We start from the raw sequence: 20,303 nt of genomic DNA, 5'->3' as shown, positions 1-20,303 counted from the left end.
GTCAATGTCCTGCTGGGAGCTGGCAGAGGCAACCAGATTTTCTGCCAATATTTCCTGGTACTTTGTTGAATGTATTGTGCCATTTAATTTAAATACTGCCCCTGAACCAGTTGAAGAAACCCATCTCCTAAACATCAATGACCAACCCAGTAGGTATCAGGTGCTTGTCCTTGGATGCATTCCATTTTACTGCCAAACATGTCAAAACATTACATTTTGGTCTCATCTGACCAAGTAATTCTCTTCCAGTTATAATTCCAGTGAGGATTGGCAGACTCAAGATGCTGTCTTCATGCCACCCTTCCAAAGAGTTGCTATGGAGGTGCCCTTTAATGTTTTATTTATTTATTTTTATATATAGACTTGGTGACCCCAAGACACAACCAATCTCTGCAATTCTTAAACTGCAATCCTGTCCGTGGGGATAATATGCACAATATGTCCTCTTCCGGGAAAGTTTGCAACTATTCCATGTTTGACACTTTTTTGTTGTTGCCCTTACAGTGCTAAGTGGTATGTTTAACCGTTTATGTAATTTTTTGTACCCCCTACCCGACTTGTGATTGTCAATTACCATCTGTTTGACAGTTATTTGGCTTTTCCCAAGCTGATGGTTGACAAATTGATTTTGCATGCTTGTTACCTCATTTTTATACTGGACATGATGGGATGACACAATATAGTTCCTATAGTATATAATATAATACAATATTGCCAATTTCACTTTGTTTGATTTTATTTACAAAAATTGTTCGGGGTACCAATAATTACTAAATAAAGAAATAAAAGGCATGGGTCAGGATGACACATAAAGTGCAGCTTTAGTAAGCAGACCACAGGCACCTGATAGTGATGAGATGTAGATCTTGGCCAACTGAACGCTTGGCAACGCTGCTGTCAGTTATGCATTGCTCCTATGTATTTTACAGAAAATAGTTTTTAGAAGCTGGGAATTCTCTCTAATTGAGCAAGCAGATCATAGAAAATAGTCCATTGTCTCTTCTAAAATGTGTAGATTGAAGTTGCAAAAATGTGGCTACGTTCTAAATAGGCCTCCATTCAAACTTCATCTATAAAGGAGGAGAAAGCATAAAAATACCATAACCTGAATTTACACGAAAGAAGTGCTATTAGAGCTGGGTCTTCCATCTGCATTGGAGAATGGTCAATGATTCTGTTATCTTGACCATTTTGGGAAGTTTGTTTCACCACTGTAGGGCCAGTACAGACAGATGTAGTGGCTGGGAGAAGTGACTAAGCAGAGAGGGGGGAGCCATTTGCCCCAAGGTTATGGAACAGAAAGGTCCTGGCTGAGGTGTAGGGTTTCAAGGTTTATATGGTGGCATTCAGTGACTTCTATGCTAGTACCAAGGTTTTAAAGTTGATACATGCTGTAACAGGTCCCCAGTCAAGTTGTGATGACAAGTGTTAGATATACTAAAGGATATATGTGAAATTCAAGTTTGAATCCTAGCCAATAGCAGAAAGAAAATGTGAGAAAGACAACATAATCTGCTCTTTCCTTCCTGTTATTTCACCTTGCCTTCATCACTGGCCACGTTTATGGCCTGCTTTATGGCCTGTGATTGCCTTCATTCACTCGGTCACCAAGAGTTTACTTGAAAGGCTCCTCCTTCAGACCTTTATGATTGCTGCTTGATGTTAAGACCGTGTTTCTAAATGACAGAGTGGAGAAGACAAACTCAGCATTGAAACCTCTGCATTCTCTTGCCCCAAAAGTCTAACATGAGCTATGAATCCTTACATTAGAGATTGCTAGGCTGTCCTGCTCCCACAGACTATGCTATCTTCTGTAGGCTTAGATGCATGCTGCAATCTGTGTGCAATACAGTACAGTACTGCAGTAAAGTAACTCACTATATCCCATACCAAGGAGTGTTCCATGCTGATGAAGTGGTCAGTATCAATCTTGTATTTAAATACAGGCCTATGGATTCTTCAGTTCCCTCATCTAAGCTTATAGTCAGCCTATGCATGAAGCATTTTGTCTTTTTTTATTCAAGACAAAATGTATGTCTTTATGATGAGTATCTTTATGATTAAATCAAAGTATCAGATAAACAACTGTTTAACAAATCATAGTGTAATGTAATGTCATTATTTTAATATTCATTGTTGGCCAGGTCACCCTTGTAAAAGAGACTTTTATCTCAATGGGTTTCTACTGGTTGAATAAATAAATAAATGTGGCCTTTTGGGAAAAGCCACTGGAGTAGAGCAAGCAAGGCTAAGCAAACAGAGCCAGTGTAGACACCACAGGCCTGCTGCCTTCTGTGCACTGTGGCTACTAGACGTGCAGGGTAGGTGAGCCCTAATCTGTGAAGATACAAAATACAATGTGGATGCTAGTTATACAGCAGCATACAGATAACAAAGAAACTATGTGTGTTTGAGAATCACAAGAGTCATAAAACGGGTCACAGGTAGGTGAAACATAAAAACACCTGTTATGTGAGCAGAAACAAGTTCAATGTCAGAAGCTGCGTAGCCTACTGTAGACTATAAGTAGCCATTGTTAAGAGCATTAATATATATAACACTCAGAACTAACTTCACTGGGTGCCAAGAGAAACATCATACATCAACATCAAAAAAAAGCACCTGGCTGATCCCCAATACTTTCTGGATAACAAAGGTTATTTAATTTATCCATGATATTAAAACAGCAGGGAAACTTGTGTTTTTAAGTTAGGCAAGCTTGACATTTTTTTTTTACAGTATATGAACATCATACCCATGATTGCCATGCTTGCTATGATTGAACGAACCATGAATTCAATGATCCAAAACACACAGGCAAGTCCACATCTGAATGGCTGAAAATAAACAAAATGAAAGTTTAAGAGTGGTCTCGTCAAAGTCCTGACCTGAACCCAATAAAGATGCTGTGGCAGGATCTGAAATGAGCAGTTAGTGCGCAAAAACCATTCTGTCTGAATTAAAGCAGTTCTGCAAAGAAGAGTGGACTAAAATTCCTCCACAGTGATATGAAAGCATAACCCTAACCCTAAAAAACCCTAACCCTAACCCTAACGCTTGGTTGCAGCATGCAACTAGTTAAGTTTAAGCGGGCAATTACTTTTTCACATGAGTTATATGGATGTTTGACCATTTTACATCGTAAAATTTTTTTTTTAAATTGAATTAAATAATTAAATAATAATACATTTTAATATAATGTATTCAGATTCCCTTTGTCTAATATTACACTTTGTCCAAAGACCTTAGACCATTCAGTGTGACAAATATGCAATAATTACTTTTTCTCAGCACTGTATATACTGTATGTATTTATAATGCATATACTTATGTATAACCTACACGTATATGATATATAGTGTTAGGAAAAAAGCACAATTCTGATCTTTGTTCATTTACTATAACAGCGGTTGTCAGAAATATATGAAACAGATTCAGCAATTCAATCTGAACTCCTTTTCAGTGACCATATTTCTAAGCCTTGATCTGAAAGGATACTTTACACAAGAATAGAAAAGATGTGATGAATCTGTGGAACCTATTAATTAGGCTAAAGGGTATTGACCATTGCTTAGTGATTGAATTGTTGGCATGAGTAGTTCCTCGTCTTTCACTCCCAGCTGCTATTCTACAGCACCATTACCGTGTACCAACTGTATTGCAATTGTGATAAGAAATGTGTGGCCAGCAAACATAATGGCATCAGAGACAGATAGTTCAAACAACAGATAGTTTTCCTGGTTTCCCCCTGAGACCCTTCTAAGAGATCTAGGTTAACTGCGTGTCAGTACTGATTGTCTGTAATCATATAATCATCAGTTCAAGGGCGGGTGAGGGGTTAGCAAAAGGGTAGCAGGAGTTTAAATGTACGCACTGCACAGACACACAAACGCACTGGCAAGAGATACGACCACACACACACACACACACACACACACACACACACACAGGACGCTCTTCTTTATGGGTTATACGCTTCACACTGTCCAGTAGGTTAGAAGAAAGAATACATTCATGCATTTATAAATAAATACATACATAGACCTATTCATTAAGTGAGTTATCAGCCTGGAGCAGTTATTACATGCTTTAATGTAAAAAAGAAAATGCATATCAATTATACGGTTCAGTTAAATGGAGGTTTTGTGATGTGAATGTTTTGCCTTTTTTTAGGAATTTCCAACTTTTTAAAATAGGAACTTGTTATTGATTAGTGCTAGACATGGACCAGATTTTCCATACACCCATGACATGATGACCACTCAAAAAAGTCCTCAAAAAATATATTTTGGACGATAAAATATTTTATGGTTTGCTCCCCCAAACTGTCCCAGATTCATGTTGAATGAAACAAGACTTTTCTTGTTTTGGAAAAACATTCTAACATTATAAATATTTGTACTAAACAACAGGACAAGGAGCTTGTGTGGAAAGATGTGTGTAATTCAGTAGCCATTGCCATACCATATGGACCAGAGTATTGCTTTGACTGCATATGTAAAAGTTTCACTTCCTTATAATGACAATGAAAATTCCTCCTGTCAATTTGATAATCCGTAGCCATTCATGGTGATTATAGCAATATAAAAAATCCAGCTTGGGGGCTGCTGCCTGTGACAGGCGTGCATGAAGCCTACCCCTCCAGTCCAATGACTCTGCAGCTCAGCTAATGTGGCTGGCAGCGCTTGCCTTGGAAGACAGTATCTGTGTGTCTGTGCTCTTCTGAATTGAGAGAGGGCACTGTGGTAATGAGACAGACCTGTGTAATATAATAGAGTGTTAGGCCATATCAAATAGCACTGTGATTGTGAAACATTGCTGTTTAAATTGGGTTACAAACCGGAGGAGCTGAAAGGAGCATCTTATTCTAAGGAGGATTGATTGCATAAGAGCAGCATATGACCCCGATGGGAAAGGGGGCGGAGGGGGACTCAATATAAACTCTGCTTCCAGCTCACAGCTTCACAACCCTGTAAACTTGTTATTATCCACCTCTCCGGTGTCAGCTATGTCCTCTGTCAAAGACAAAGGTAAGACTTGATTTCCAAGATTATAATTGGGTTCTGCTTTATTACATGCTTCTGGTTTCAGTCCTGTCTTATATTCATAACGCTGTTCATGTGTGTAATTTGAATCGTTTTTATACATAAAATATCAACAAAAAAAAAATTAGCTGACACTTTATTTTACAGCCTGTTATACCTAGTATTTACTGGGTAAATACCAGGTACTTATTGGGTAACTATTTTGATTTCAGATGTAAGTACTATTAAACGGGCAATAAAACATATATACATATGGTATTTACTGACTTTGTTTCACTGAAATGAACGATGTTACCAAATAATTACACAAGTAGCTGTGCATTTACCCACTGAGTATTAGGTAATTAAAATAAAACGTTGCCATTCTTTTAACAACAACATAACTAGCCATGCGGCACTTATTTGTGTTAGGGCTACATACACTGGATTGATGAGGTGTGTTGAATAATATTGGAGTGCCTTCTTTACTCCGACTGCACCCGCTGAAGCTTATACAACACATATTAATGTTTAAATTGCAATATAATGCGGCTGAGGTGCTGGGTAGTTTATTACATTTCTAACCTAAAGTCATGGTCACAGATGAAAGGTCTCCCTGTCTTTACCGCCCTCCACTCTATGCAAGCTCTAGCTCTAGTCTGTGGTGTAAGCCTGCAGCGGGGTCACGCAATTTACACGGCTGCGGTCACAGACATTTTACCATTCCACACGGGGGTTTTTAGATTTTGAAATTATTTTTAAAAAGCAATTCTGTTTCTGTTTTTAGATATAGCTGTAGAGTAATAGGCTCTTTATTCCAAATGTACAGGAAACTGCGTACATTTCAGAACTTACATGTATGCTTGCTATCCTTTTATATTGGTACTGCTGCTCTCATAAAACTATCACTATTGTGGAACTTGCAGAGGGAGCTCTCTCCCTGTGTACCTAGCGACGCAGACTAGAGTCTTCCTCTGACATGGAATTTGCAGAGGGAATTCTCTCCCTGTGTACCTAGCGTGTTTATGATTTTGTTTATAGAACTTGCAGAGGGAATTATCTCCCTGTGTACCTAGCGTGTTTATGATTTTGTTTATAGAACTTGCAGAGGGAGCTCTCTCCCTATGTATCTAGCATCTCTGACTAGATTGTCCTACTAGAATTTCTCACCCTATCTCACCTAGCGTGTCTGACTAGTGTCCTACTAGAATTTCTCACCCTATCTCACCTAGCGTGTCTGACTAGAGTGCTCCACTAGCATGGAACTTGCAAAGGGAGTTCTTGACCTTTATTTACTCTTTTTTTACTTTTCAATGTATTCTATGTCATTTTTGTGTATTCTCTCTTTCATGTGCAATCTTTTATTAACAGTTTTATTTTATTTTCACGTACCTTAAAGGCCCTTTTTAATGCATTTATTACCACTTATTACTTAATCTATCTCTGCTTTTTAATTCAATCTGCTACAATGTGAAGAACTTTAAGCTGCATTCCATGTATGAAAGGTGCTATACAAATAAAGTTTATTATTATTATTATTATTATTATTATTATTATTATTATTATCAAAGGCATTACGTATTATTTTTGCATGTTGCCTTTTAAATTAATGTGTAATGTTCCTATATGAGGTATTAGGTTAAGAGGTGTGTGCACAAAGTTATAGGGAAACAGTGTTCTTGTGTGGGGTCCAGAGACATTGGGTAACAGTGGTCCTAAATGAGGTGCTGACTGTGTCCTTCTCACAGATGCGAAACTGAAGAAGGACCATCACTTCACAGATGACCATGGCCTGCCCTGCATAGAGAAGCTGGTGCGCTCAACGGATGAAGTGCCTGAGCCCATAGGCACCACTGTCCGTGGTCACATCCCATCCTGGGTCAGTGGTTGCTTCCTGCGCAATGGACCCGGCAAGTTTGAGTTTGGCAACAAGAGGTGAGCATAAGAATAAACCTAAAAGAGAACGGAAGACCCAAAAGGTTATCAGTGGGTTAACATGGGTAACACCAGGCTGCTTGTGTAGATGTCAAATGCAAAAGTAAGAAAGTTGTTGATAAGATCAGTCTAGTCAGCCCATATGTGGTAGGCCCAGCACTTTCCATTTCATATATTCTTTCTATTTGGTTAAGTTGAGCATGGAATATGAGCATTGCTATGTGCCACTGTGATATCTAGTACCCCCCATGAATATGGCATATAATACATATGGCTGCAGCAAGTCTAAGCAGCTTTCTTTCCACAGCTTTAACCACTGGTTCGATGGGATGGCACTCATGCACCAGTTCAAGATTGAGGGTGGTCAGGTGACCTACAGGAGTCGCTTCCTACGTAGCCGCTCGTATCAGTCCAACAGCGAGAATGACCGCATCGTGGTGTCCGAGTTTGGGACCATGTCTGTGCCAGACCCTTGCAAGAACTTCTTCCAGCGCTTTCTGTCTCGTTTTGAAAGCCTGCGTGAGTCATTAACCGTCCTTAAAAACTTAAAAAGCTTGGATCTTATGAATCCATGGCTCTTTCATTTCAGTGAGGAGGTTCTGAGGTTTGGTGATGTTCCAGCAATAAAGATGACTATGCCAATAATATGCAATCAGTCCTTACAGAGCATATAGGGAATCAAAATTCCAATACAGGCAGAACTGTTATTCACATGAATCCAGGATAGCATTTTGCTGAACATTGTCTTTGGAAATACTTAACTTAACGATACTTTGTCTTAACCAAAGACTAAAGTGCAAAAGTGTCATAACATAATATAAGCAATGCGAAGTGGGCCATTTATTTCACCAGTGGCATGGCATTTTATAGGAACACATGCATAAGCAATGCTGTCGAAAACAACCCTTTTGGTTTAATTTCAGGTCTTGTTCATTCCATTTTGCACTGACAGATGAATAGTAGAGACTATGGGGAGGTAAAGCAGATGTCTCGCTGAATAGCATTTCCGGTATACAGCTAAATACAGCTAGCGCTTTTCATCATAGACGGCAGGAGCAACAACTTCATATGAGCACATGAAGCATTAAATCGTTCTGCAACCACAAAATTACAAGGCTCTGTATCATCAGCAAATGATCGACATTTTAAATATTGTAGTTACGAGAGCACGATCAGATTTGTGTACCAAATCCAACAACAAAGATGACATGAATGGCATGACTTGGCTTTTTTCCCCCCAATTGCGCTTGACATTGGTTGCAGGTGTGAGAATCATGCCAGTTGGTAAGAAAAAAACTAATAATAAAATAAAGTTGTTTTTTTTAACTCTGAGTAGGGACGATAAATTCATAGACACACTGTTGGTTGCATTAGAATGGTCCAATTGTGGAAATGTCGTCACTTTGAAAGGGAAAACATTATAGGAGACTGAGGTTTAGATCTCAGCAATCTAAAAATGCAAAACTTTTTACGAACTGAAATCCCATCGCATTCAGTATATAGCTATGCCTCGTATTTATTTTTATTTTCTTACTTTGTTTATTGGGTTTTGCATAGACATACAATTTGTCATCAGAGCATTAATAAAAAGTAAAAAGGTATATTCACTCTATTATAGCTATACATTTAATCCATTAAACACTTTGAACCCAGACTTCAACACTACGTAGTTTGCTTATATTTAGCTTTAGCTGCTCTTTTTAATAGGGAGCAGTATAGTTCCTGAAACATCTGCTTTACCTATTGATGTGTTCAGTGTAAAGGTTAATTGTAATTGAATAGTACCCGTCTGTGAACTCCTTCGAACTCCCCCTGCAGAAGCATCAGATAATGCCAATGTCAGCTTCACCAAATACAAGGGAGACTTCTATGTCAGCACAGAGACCAACTTCATGCACAGGGTAAACCCTGAGACCCTGGAGACACAGGAGAAGGTATGTTTGTCATTTTTATTTGTTCTCCTGCTGTAGTTCATTAGACTCTTTTTCTGAGCTTTCAACTTAACACTGATCTTGGACAGCTTTATATGTCATTCTACTAGAACTAAATAATAAATAATAAATAATAATAATAATTAATAATAAAACTAACTAATTAGGCTTTTGGCTAATGTGTCTATTTTGTATATATTACTTTTTTCACCCTTTAAAAGAAATTCCGTCTGTTTTAAATTCAACTGTAATTTGGAGATTAAGTGAATGTGGAAATGTTAGAGCCACATGCATTTCGTAAGGTTTGCTCCTTTAAAATGGTAGATCTTGGTATTGAGAGATGTCTGTGCTCAACAGGTGGACTGGAGCAAGTTCATTGCGGTCAATGGGGCAACAGCCCACCCACACAATGACCCTGATGGCACCACGTACAACATGGGCAACTCCTACACCAAAAAAGGTGTGTAGCGCCCTGCGCTTACACCGGCCACTGACCACACAACTCCAGGGACTACTGTTCTGTGGGAATTAGACAAAAACTGGTTACGTTATCTGTCGTACTGTGTGGATTACAATGAAACGGGTTATGAATGTGTCTGATGTGCTGTGTGCTTTACCATGAAACAGCTGAAATGAATAGGGTGCTACATGCATTATACTGAAACTGGTTGTACAGTACAAGCAGTCCTGTGTGCATTCCACTGAGATGAGTCACTGTAAAAATATTGCATGTCTAAAAACAACCCTCGATGTCCAAAGTTCACGCCCACCTCTATCTTTGAATTATAAGATATTCAAAGAAACTCAAACCCATTGTGTACCTCTGCTCACACGCCAAACCAGAGGGAACCACACTAAATCATGTTTCCACTCAGGAGCGACTTACAACATCATCTGCGTACCCCCGGAGAAGACCAGTCCAGAGGAGACCCTAGAGGGAGCCAAAGTGATCTGTACCATCCCAGCGTTGGACAAGGCAAAACCCTCCTACTACCACAGTTTTGGTGAGCCCCAGAGTCTTTCATAAGCACATCACATTATATAAACAAATACTAATAATATGAATATAGAGCTCAGTGGCAAATTCTCGTATTGTGCACATCATATTTAATGTGTTACTTTTCCATATAAAATCTCATTGCACAAATCCTGCCCATTACATCACATCACATTATTGGCGTTTGGCAGACGCTCATATCCAGAGCGACGTACAACAAAATGCAAAGTGCATGCCCATAAGTGCGCAGAAAGACCCTAGATGGAAGTACAATTTCAAGTGCTAAAGCTACAACAAAGAGAAAGACTTGGGCCTATTTTATTAATCTGACAATGGATTATATATTAAAGCATTTTTATAAAGCACAAAGCAAGAGAATGATTTGCGCATTGACATAATTGAAGAGCGTAACTGCTTACCTCCTGGTTGTTCCATTTCAGCAATGTCAGAGAATTACGTGGTGTTCATCGAACAGCCAATCAAAATGGACCTGAAGAAAATCATACTGGGCAGACTGACCGGAAAGGATATCAGTAAAGCAGTGTTCTGGGACCCCAAGCAGGACACCATGTTCCATGTGATCAACAAGCAAACGGGCAAGGTGTGACCTGCTATTACAGTCACTGTGCACCAAGGCCATGTCTTCACTGTCCCGCATCTCTCACTGTATTTGTATGGCTACAACGCAAATGTGTGTACTTAATGCATGGACAAGTCATCAGTATGCACATTTAGAAGAGGTTGCATTTACAGTTTGAGAGCTGGAATAAATGACAGAGCTTAGCTCCAAGACTTCACTTTCAAGTCCAGAATAATGAAGCTACGGCACTGCTAGAGAACTGTGCACCCACTGGCTGCAGAATGCTGGTAAACCAAGATTAGGGATGGTGGAGGATATCTCCCTCACATGATACCTCCATCGCTGGAATTAACCCTCATCATCAGTTCTGGCCACAGTGCTTGTCCTGTGTATTGTTAGATGAGGCTGGGTTGACAGATCTGTAAAAGTGTGGTGAATGACAGTTTGATCCTGTTGTGTTGCAGCTGAGCGAAGTTACGTACTACACTGAACCGCTGTCCACCTTCCACCAAATCAATGCGTTTGAGGAGGACGGCTTCCTGGTGATGGACATGTGTGTCGCTGACGATGGCAAAGCCATCAACAACTACAATATCCAGAACCTGCGCCAGTCAGGGGAGGCTCTGGACGAGGTGTGTAAACACACACATGCACTCACTGAGCACTTTTTAGGTACACCTGTATACCAGCTTGTGAATGCACATATTTAATCAGCCAATCATGTGGCAGCAACTACATGCATACAAGCATGCAGACATGGTCAAGAGGTTCAGCTATTTTTCAGACCAACTGTCAGAATAGGGAAGAAATGTGATCTAAGTGACTTTGACTGTGGAATGATCATTGGTGCCAGACAGGGTGGTTTGAGTATCTCACACTGCTCATGTCCTGGGATTGTCACACACAACAGTCCCTAGATTTTGCAGAGAATGGTGTGAAAAACAAAAAACATCTAGCAGTTCTGCAAGAAAAAATGCCTTGTTAATGAGAGAGGTGAGAGGAGAAGGGCCAGACTGGTCGAAGCTGACAGGAAGGTTACAGTAACACAAATACCCATGCATTACAACAGTGGTATGCAGAAGAGCATTTCAGAACACACAACGTGTCAAACCTCTAATTGGATAGGCTACAACAGCAGAAGAAATATAAGACTAATAAATACCTAAAAAAGTGCTCACTGAGTGTATATGCCAGTGTACTCTCACATAAACTCACACTAAATACTCCACACATACCTATCATACATATACCCATACTGTACAAGCTTTTTCACGCTCACACTATACTGTACACACAGACACGTGTTGTGTATAATGTTCTCGGCTGTACAACTGATTATTTGTGAATTGTATCTTATCCAACCTGTTCTGTACAGTAGCTTGTTCTCATGACCTTGATATGCACTTTATTGTACATCGTTTTGAATCAAGTTTGTGTTTCGATAGAACCGCCCGCTAAATAAAATGTCATGATTGTGATAAAGCTTGTGGTATATGCCTGTGTGACTGGCTGATTGAGGTTGATGTTTGGCGTTTCTGTTTAAGGTGTACAACACCCTATGCCCAGTCTTCCCTCGTCGATTCGTCCTGCCTCTCAACATAGACGCTGACACGCCACTGGACCAAAATCTCAACACCCGCAGCAACAGCACCGCAACCGCCATCCGCACAGCCAAGAAGAAGGTACGTTGGGATCGAGCGCGCGTTTGCGTCGGGACGGCGTAGCAGTACTGTGCAGCAGGGTAACGAGTATTTCTACAGGTGATCTGTGTCCATGAAGATCTCCATGGCGATGACCTGAAAGACTACGGTGGGCTGGAGTTTCCGCAGATCTATTACTCCAAGTACAACACCCGCCAATACCGCTACTTTTACGGCTGTGGCTTCAACCACCTGGTGGGAGACTCCCTGATCAAGATGGACCTGAAGGACAAAACCATGAAGGTCCAATTTCCCCTCTAACAGCCCTCAATGTCCTTCCACTCCGGCAAATACACAACCCGTCACACCTCATGCCATCCTTCCGCTCTCACAAATGTGCCATTTTTCATAATGGGTGGGGGTTTGATGATGAGATATATGGTATAAGAGCATAAATGCAATGCTGCCTGCTCATACTCATTTCTCTCTCCCTCTCTCTCTCTCTCTCTCTCTCTCTATCTCTATCTCTCTCTCTATCTCTGTGGTGCCAGGTGTGGAAGCATCCAGGGCTCTACCCATCAGAGCCAGTCTTTGTCCCATCACCTGATGGTGAAGAGGAAGATGATGGTGTCATTATGTCTGTAGTTATCACTCCCACAGCGGTAAGAGAAACACCGAACCGCAAACCCCCAAATCACAGACATGTCTACACCACTGAAGTACAGACAGGCCTGTCTAACACACATACATATGCCTGTGCACTGCTGAACAGCATAAGGGCCACTTCAATATGACATGGCCAGAATGTCTCAGTGAAAGCCACACCTCAGTGTAAAGTCTGGTTATTATGACACACTACTGCATTTTTTACATTTGTCGAAACCCATAACTGTGAAGTTTTATTCCCCTCACTCTTTTTATCTGGTTTGACTCACTCAATGTATTTATTTTACCCATTGTTTGAGTGCTTTTGGATGAGTAGCTTACAATAATAAGTGTCATATTCCGGTCAGAAATTAAGTATTCTAGAAGGGAGTCTGATTGTGACCCAGGCTGATTAAATGTATTATGTTTTTTTTAGATAAAAGGCACCTTCCTTCTAGTTCTGGATGCCAGAACATTTGAGGAGTTGGCCCGAGCTGAGGTGCCAATCGACATCCCGTATGGCTTCCACGGCATGTTCAACGCCACGGCGTAGGCCTCCCTCCAACCCAGGGCTGAAGAGGCTTCATCACCGGCAGCGATGTGCGGAGAGCAGCAGGGCACACAGCACTGCCAGAACTCTCACAAAGCCACGGCAGTACTCTGTAGCACTGCTGCCTAGCCATACGAACATCAGAGTCACTCCGTCACACTGCCCTGTAAAAACCAAAACATATTTTGAGACGTATTTGAAAATCTCATTTCTTTTACTTTTCCGCAAAATAAGATTAAAATCTTGTCAATGAGGTAAGACAATTTGACAAGATTTGCCAATGGAATAAGAACATTTCACTTGTCAAGCAAATCACACCTCGATATTTGCCAATGGAATTAAAAGAAATGTACTCAAGCAAACATTATCTGAAAACAAATATTTTCTACTTGAGAGAAATCTTATTATAAATCCTAAATGCCTTAAATACTTCTTCAGACGGTCACTTTTTGCACTGTCTTCCCTTTTTTTTCTATTCAATAATTTATATTCAACATTCATGGGGTGGCACTATATCAATATAAATCCATCTTGTGCCTTTCAACAACAAGCAAATTGTGAGTAAATGTTGGTTTGGATATAATAATAATGAAGCATTTGGCCAAGAATTTGCACGACTTTACGGCCTGCTCTTTTTCTGTCCAATCATGGCAAATGGTACTTGTACAGAATCAACATTTCTACTGATCGTCGTAATTTGGAACAAGCTGTTCAATTTGTTGATCAATTGTTTTGATTATTATTGTCTTATATACTTTTATATTTATTTTATCCACAAGATCAAGTAACTATGATTTTTGAGAAAATAAATTGAATTGTTCATATTGCTCATTCATCTATCATCTTCGAGGCTTCAGTCCTTCAGATCTCAATATACAGCCATGAAATATCTGTGATATTAAAAATAAAAATGGTAAGATATGCTCATTTGTTTTTGTGAGTTGGTCATATTTAAACAGTTCATACAACTTGATAAATGACAACTGGTCACTTTAACAAAATGGGAAAATTAAAAGAGTTTTGTTAGCTAGGACGCCATAAAATTAAAACATTTTCCAACTTTTTTAGACAAAAAGCCAACCTTACAGTCCACTGTGGATTTTCTACAACTCCTCTAAGGAACACTGTTTGTTTCTTAACTCTGTTTTAAAGAATGGTAAAGTATACTATAATCAATCCTTGCTGGATGAAAAAAGACGCACTATTCAAATTCATGTGAAAGTGCAATTTACTTCAGAATAATTATACCACACTTCAGTCACAGAATGGAATTAATACATTCAAAATCAAAGTTCAACAATAAGCAAAAACATTCTGTCTACAAAACACATATATAAATATATATATTTGGAATGTCACTGAGACTGGGCAGACAGAAAATAAGTTTAGAAGTTCTTAGCCATTTCAAAGAACTGCCCTCTAAACTTCTTCAGAACAGCAGAAACCAACATGTTAACATTTAAAGTTTAAAAGGTGCCTTTAAGATCTTATATGCTGATTTCTCATTTGCATGGATTAGTGGTGTCTATCCCTGACTGTGTGTGTGGCAGTGTGAGGATTGGGGGATCTATCCCTGGCTGTGCGTGTGTGTATGGCAGTGTGAGGATTGGAGCATCCATCCCTGGTTGTGCGTGTGTGTGTGTGTGTGGCAGTGCGAGGATTGGAGGATCTATCCCTGGCTGTGTGTGTGTGTGTGTGTGTGTGCGTGAGGATTAGAGGATCTATCCCTGGCTGTGTGTGTGTGTGTGTGTGTGTGTGGCAGTGTGAGGAATGGAGGATCTATCCCTGACTGTGTGTGTGTGTGTGTGTGTGTGTGTTGCAGTGTGAGGATTTGAGGATCTATCCCTGGCTGTGTGTGTGTGTGTGTGTGGCAGTGTGAGGATTGGAGGATCTATCCCTGGCTGTGTGTGTGTGTGTGTGTGTGTGTGTGGCAGTGTGAGGATTGGAGGATCTATCCCTGGCTGTGTGTGTGTGTGTGTGTGTGTGTGTGTGGCAGTGTGAGGATTGGAGGATCGATCCCTGGCTGTGTGTGTGTGTGTGTGTGTGTGTGTGGCAGTGTGAGGATTGGAGGATCTATCCCTGCAGTTTGTTGGAAACGATGGCCAGTGAATGCTTCAGCAGCTCCTTCCTCTCCATAAGATGGGACTCCAGTCCCTTCACCTCTGTCATGATGTCCTCCAGTTCTCTGACCTGTGAACCATCTACCGCTGCCCTCTCACTGCAACAAGGATAATGCTGTGCTCCAGTACGAGTAATACTGGACTGAATTGACCGTATACACTGTCTTCCATCGATTTCAAAATGCATTGCAGATATTGGGGAATGGATGGTATACCCACACCTCCATCACCTCAAAATGCGGTTCCCACATTAGTTATGCATGGCAGCCATTTTGTGCCAGAATGCTCCATCAGCTGAGGAAGAGAGAAAGTGCTCGGTAGCTAATAATAATGAGGGATAATTAGGGAGCCACGGAGATTAGGACGATGGACATGACACTGGGGAAACCACTTCTGTATGCCGCTGGTATCATTAATGACCACACTATGTCATTGGTGTCACCTTATAATATCAGAATGAGTACTAAATGGAGCATATTCTGGGAACGCTGGTGATATTGATGCCACTTCTCATGCCGTCCTATTTTATTTTATTCAATATATTCAGATATTTATTGTCTGCTATTTTAATTTTAATTGCAGGTCATCAGCTTACGGTGATCCTTACCTCAGTGATAAGGCAATATATGCAGATTCTGCAGCATTCACCTACTAACCTTATTTAGCCTTATTATAGCCTATTGACTGCTTTCCGGGACCTGCTCCTCTGGCCGGCCTCTAAACTGCCTTCTTGCACCGAAGCCGACCCTATACCAACACTTTCTTCCGTCCCGAAGTGGCAAGCATTCGTGCTGGGACTGCATCCTACTGGCACCAGGAGCGGACTACACAACTACATTCTTATTCTCTTCTTCTTAGCTCTGCTTGTAATATGGTTGCTCACAAAACTCTCCACCTTGATTTAAGCTGTGATGGAACGGGGGGGCGGGAAACAAAGAGCGACCAGGTCGGGATCACTATGTTACCCATGATAACCCCTGGCGAAATGCCAATTGAAACAAAGCTGCAAAAATCGGTCGAGCCGGGTATCTGCAGACTAGCCCGGAGTTCCCGAAGAAACGGGCGAGTCCCGTATCAAAATAAATAACCAAAAAAGGGAACCAAACTCCCAGGCGTTTCGCCAATAGAAAATCAACGTGAGAAATAATCAGGTCAGGGAAAAACATGATTGCTCAGTGGAAGAGTCTCTACAAGGTTATCCCAGGGTTCTTCCGGAGACAAGAAAGAAGGAAGAAAACGCCAGAAGCGAACTCCACCTCTCGCTCCTCTAATGTGAATAGGGCCAAATAACCTAAAAATGAGGAAGGTCCCGGGGAACCACCCAACCAAAGAAAAGCAGAACTACCAGTCCTTATGCTTCAATTAATTCTAAAGAGGTTCCTGAATGTCTTTCAAGACTAAAAGCAATTCAGTCCTCAAACTACCTCTTTATCGGCTCAGTGTACGTCAGAATGAAACACCAAAGCCCACAGCAGTGCCAGGAAGAGACTTAAATAGCTCTCCACGCAGCTGGCTGTGATCGGCAATGATGAATGATACACCCACATTCCGCATGCGGAAGGTAATGCATCATGATGAACGTGGCCGGCACGCCCTCTTGTGGTCTAGAGAGGTCAAACCCGGAATTTCCATCTGTAGGCTGGGGAAACCATGACAGAACTGTCCTTAGATGGTTTAAGTCCTACCTTAAAAACACAATGTTTCCATCATTGATGCAAAATCTGACCCCACCCCTGTCACATGTGCTGTCCCACAAGGCTCGGTGCTGGGCCCAATCCTTTTTCTAATATATATGCATATATATGCTCCCCCTCGGTCACTTGATCAATTGTCATACAATTAACTTCCATTTTTATGCTGATGATACCCAGGTTTATATCAAACAATGTGTGTGCTACGCCACATCAACTAAAACACCATCCCATAATCACCCTCACCGTTGATGGCCATGTCATCTCTCCTCTTGTCCTTCTTTCATCTCAAGAACATAGCTTGCTAGCGATCGATTCTTCCCCACCTCGAAGTTGAGAAAATTGTTCATGCTCTTATTTCCTCCAGAATTGACTACTGTAATGCAATACTCGGTGGGCTTCCTGCAAAGTCAGTCCAGAGGCTGCAGGGTTGTCCAAAACAGAGTTATCACCAGAACGAGGAAGTTTGAGGATATCACTCCTGTCCTGGCTGCACTCCACTGGCTTCCAGTCCACTTCAGAATTCACTTCAAAATACTGTTGCTGGTTTTTAAATCACTGCATGGTGATAGCCCCTCCTACCTCTTTGAATGTCTACCTCCCTTATAATCCCCCTGCTCACTGAGCTCCAGCAGCCTCTTGGCTGTGCCCAGGACTTTCTGCTCCATTGCACCATGCTTGTGGACCAGCCTGCCCGATCACCTACATATGGCTCAATCACTTGCAGGCCGGGCTAAAACCCATTTTTATCAGTGTGCCTATTCAGGTTCATTGACTGCATGACAGCTTATTGTATTTTAACTGTGATTTTATATTACTGCACTGTTTTGTACTTTTGCTTGTTTTATTGTTGCCTTTGTAAAGCACTTTGAGATAATCACTGTATAATGAAAAGTGCAATATAAATTAAATGTATTATTATTATTATTATTATTATTATTATTATTATGATTGTGCCATAATGCTAGATAACGGCTTTTAAGGATGGTTTCATGGCGATTTCAGACACTAGTTGGCTCCAATTCATTTTTGGGTCATTTTCATACACATATACACATATAATTTAACTTAAAGCATGGCCCTCTACCCTCTAGTGAAAAATACCAAAAAATATATTTTAAAATATGGTACACCTACCTCATAACTTCTGCAAACTTTGAAAATAAGACATTGACCTCTCTATTAGAATCTGTAAAAAGGAGAGGGACATTTTGAATGTTTTTTTTTATTTTTTTAAATACATTCAATTAAACATGCAGTCTTGAGCATACAATTATCATATGGATGATTTGGTTGTTTGATAAATTTTTAAAAATTGTTTACACTGGTTCATTACATTTATATTTCATCTAAAGATCTGAAACAATTCAGTGTGACAAATATGCAATAATAGGGGAAATCAGGAAGGGAGCATATACTTTTTAATGGCACTGTAAGTTTTAGGATGTATAATGTTCTGAGATTATAAATCAGTATTGGAACTCACCTGTCACTGCAGCCTGAAAAACATCCAAGCTGTTTAAAGATGGAGATTTATCACACAGAGGGCGTTTCTTTTTCATGGGAGAACTTTCACAGTACATGGGATCTTCCTCAACCTGTCAAACATATGCCACTAAATGTATGTACTTGTTTATTCATTAACTTATTTCATACTGTGCAAAACAAATACAACTTGTGTTGAATGTTACAGCTTCACCTCGATAGTTCATTAAGTAAATTAGTTACTTCTTTATCCCACTCGTCTATTGTGATACAAACAAAAAACAAAACCAGGGGTTTTAGCTTTCTTCCAAATTGTTGGAATATTGTTATATTTTTAATGCACTAAAATAACATGACCCAAACCTGTTTCGTGACCTCTTTTGTCATTATCTTTGGTCCCTTACTGTCCACTCCCCTTCCTGTCAGCGTCTTGCCTCTTCCTGTCATTTCAGCCAGTTAACCTGTGGGTTTTGGAAATGGAAATATCAGCTACCTTTGAAATGTTATTTTGGACGTAGCCAGTTGTTACAAATTGTAATAGATAACTAGGTAGACTTGCATTGTCTTGTAACTTGAGTTGCTAGCTAGCTAGCTATATCAAACTCGCTATACTGTCTACTTTGACATAGAACGTTAACGTTACTCACGGCTTAGTTATTGTTACCTAGCTAGCCTGAATTGTCGAACTATCTAACAAATTATCCCCACAAGATGGTGACTGATGGGTTCGCTGCAACAGTAATTCCACTTTAAATTAGTATATGTAAACATAGAACATAAACACTGTGTTGTGTTAAAATTTATAATCCGCTAGCTGTATACAAAAATTAAAAAAAGGCTAGTTAGCATGTACTAGCAAAGTAACATGACGTCGCGACGCTGTAGCTAGTTTGCTTACACTCCATCGTTGGCTTGCTAGCAAACGTTACCTAAGGAACAAAAATTACAATCCGAAAAACTATTGTACGTAATTATTTGATGTAAGCTTTTGTCAAATTAAATTGACATAAGGCATCACTTGCTTAAATTAGATATATTAGTATATTTTATAAGATGTATCATTTCAGACGAGCGTTGAGAAGGCTAGCTACCTAGCAAGAAGTAAGGTGAGCTCGTGCCTCATGATCCTGGAGCTCGAGGATCTATAGCTAATTTACAGTGAAAATAGGATACGTCCTAGCTAACAGGGAACGTTCGGAGAACATTCAGTAACATTATCTATAGGTTCTAGGAGAAGCTTCCACAGTAACATTCCAGGAACATTCTAGAAACGTGATGTAAGAATCTTCACGGCATGGTTTTAGAACGTAACTCACATAACCTTCCCAATATGATGTTCCTGCAATGTTCTCGAAACATACCTCCTGAGACCCTGCTTCGTCAAACGAGGACATTACATTTTGGATTCCCAAAGCTCTATACACTGTCCTTCTCTTAACCTAAGGGACATTCAATCAAAATTAAATAAAATATTGTTTTGAAAATATTGTTTTCATCCACTAAGTTATTATAATTGGGAATGTATGACTGACCAAAGCTTGTTCATGGGTTGGTCTAACACCTCAAAACTTGGCCTTTTATTACCATTTGATTAGCATATTAGCAGACATCTCTGATATTAGGATATGTCATTACGAATGATGATATACTGTAAGTAGCCGCCTACTTGCTTCCTTTAGGCTACTTTGTACTAGAACAAGAATAC

General features: G+C 40.2%; 2 protein-coding genes across 2 annotated transcripts; one reads left to right on the top strand and one right to left on the bottom strand.

Moving 5' to 3' along the window:
- The first annotated feature begins 5,008 nt into the window (after nt 1-5,008).
- On the top strand, nt 5,009-13,305 carry LOC133107548 (carotenoid-cleaving dioxygenase, mitochondrial-like). Its single transcript, XM_061216538.1, has 12 exons — nt 5,009-5,030; nt 6,773-6,959; nt 7,267-7,478; nt 8,778-8,893; nt 9,248-9,350; nt 9,766-9,894; nt 10,328-10,488; nt 10,932-11,099; nt 12,012-12,149; nt 12,228-12,410; nt 12,659-12,769; nt 13,189-13,305. Exons 1-12 carry the CDS (start codon nt 5,009-5,011, stop codon nt 13,303-13,305), a joined length of 1,647 nt encoding a protein of 548 aa, XP_061072522.1.
- Nucleotides 13,306-15,349: 2,044 nt separating this feature from the next.
- LOC133107253 (testis-expressed protein 12-like) lies at nt 15,350-19,811 on the bottom strand. The gene is made up of 5 exons (XM_061216214.1): nt 19,690-19,811; nt 18,962-19,059; nt 18,600-18,711; nt 18,251-18,302; nt 15,350-15,520 (listed from the first exon to the last, which is right to left on the bottom strand). Exons 2-5 carry the CDS (start codon nt 19,043-19,045, stop codon nt 15,376-15,378), a joined length of 393 nt encoding a protein of 130 aa, XP_061072198.1. The 5' UTR covers nt 19,046-19,059; nt 19,690-19,811; the 3' UTR covers nt 15,350-15,375.
- Nucleotides 19,812-20,303: the final 492 nt, after the last annotated feature.

This window comes from Conger conger, chromosome 13 (assembly GCF_963514075.1).
Source record: "Conger conger chromosome 13, fConCon1.1, whole genome shotgun sequence".
NCBI lineage: Eukaryota > Metazoa > Chordata > Actinopteri > Anguilliformes > Congridae > Conger > Conger conger.
This window is presented reverse-complemented; position numbering and strand designations above follow the sequence as displayed.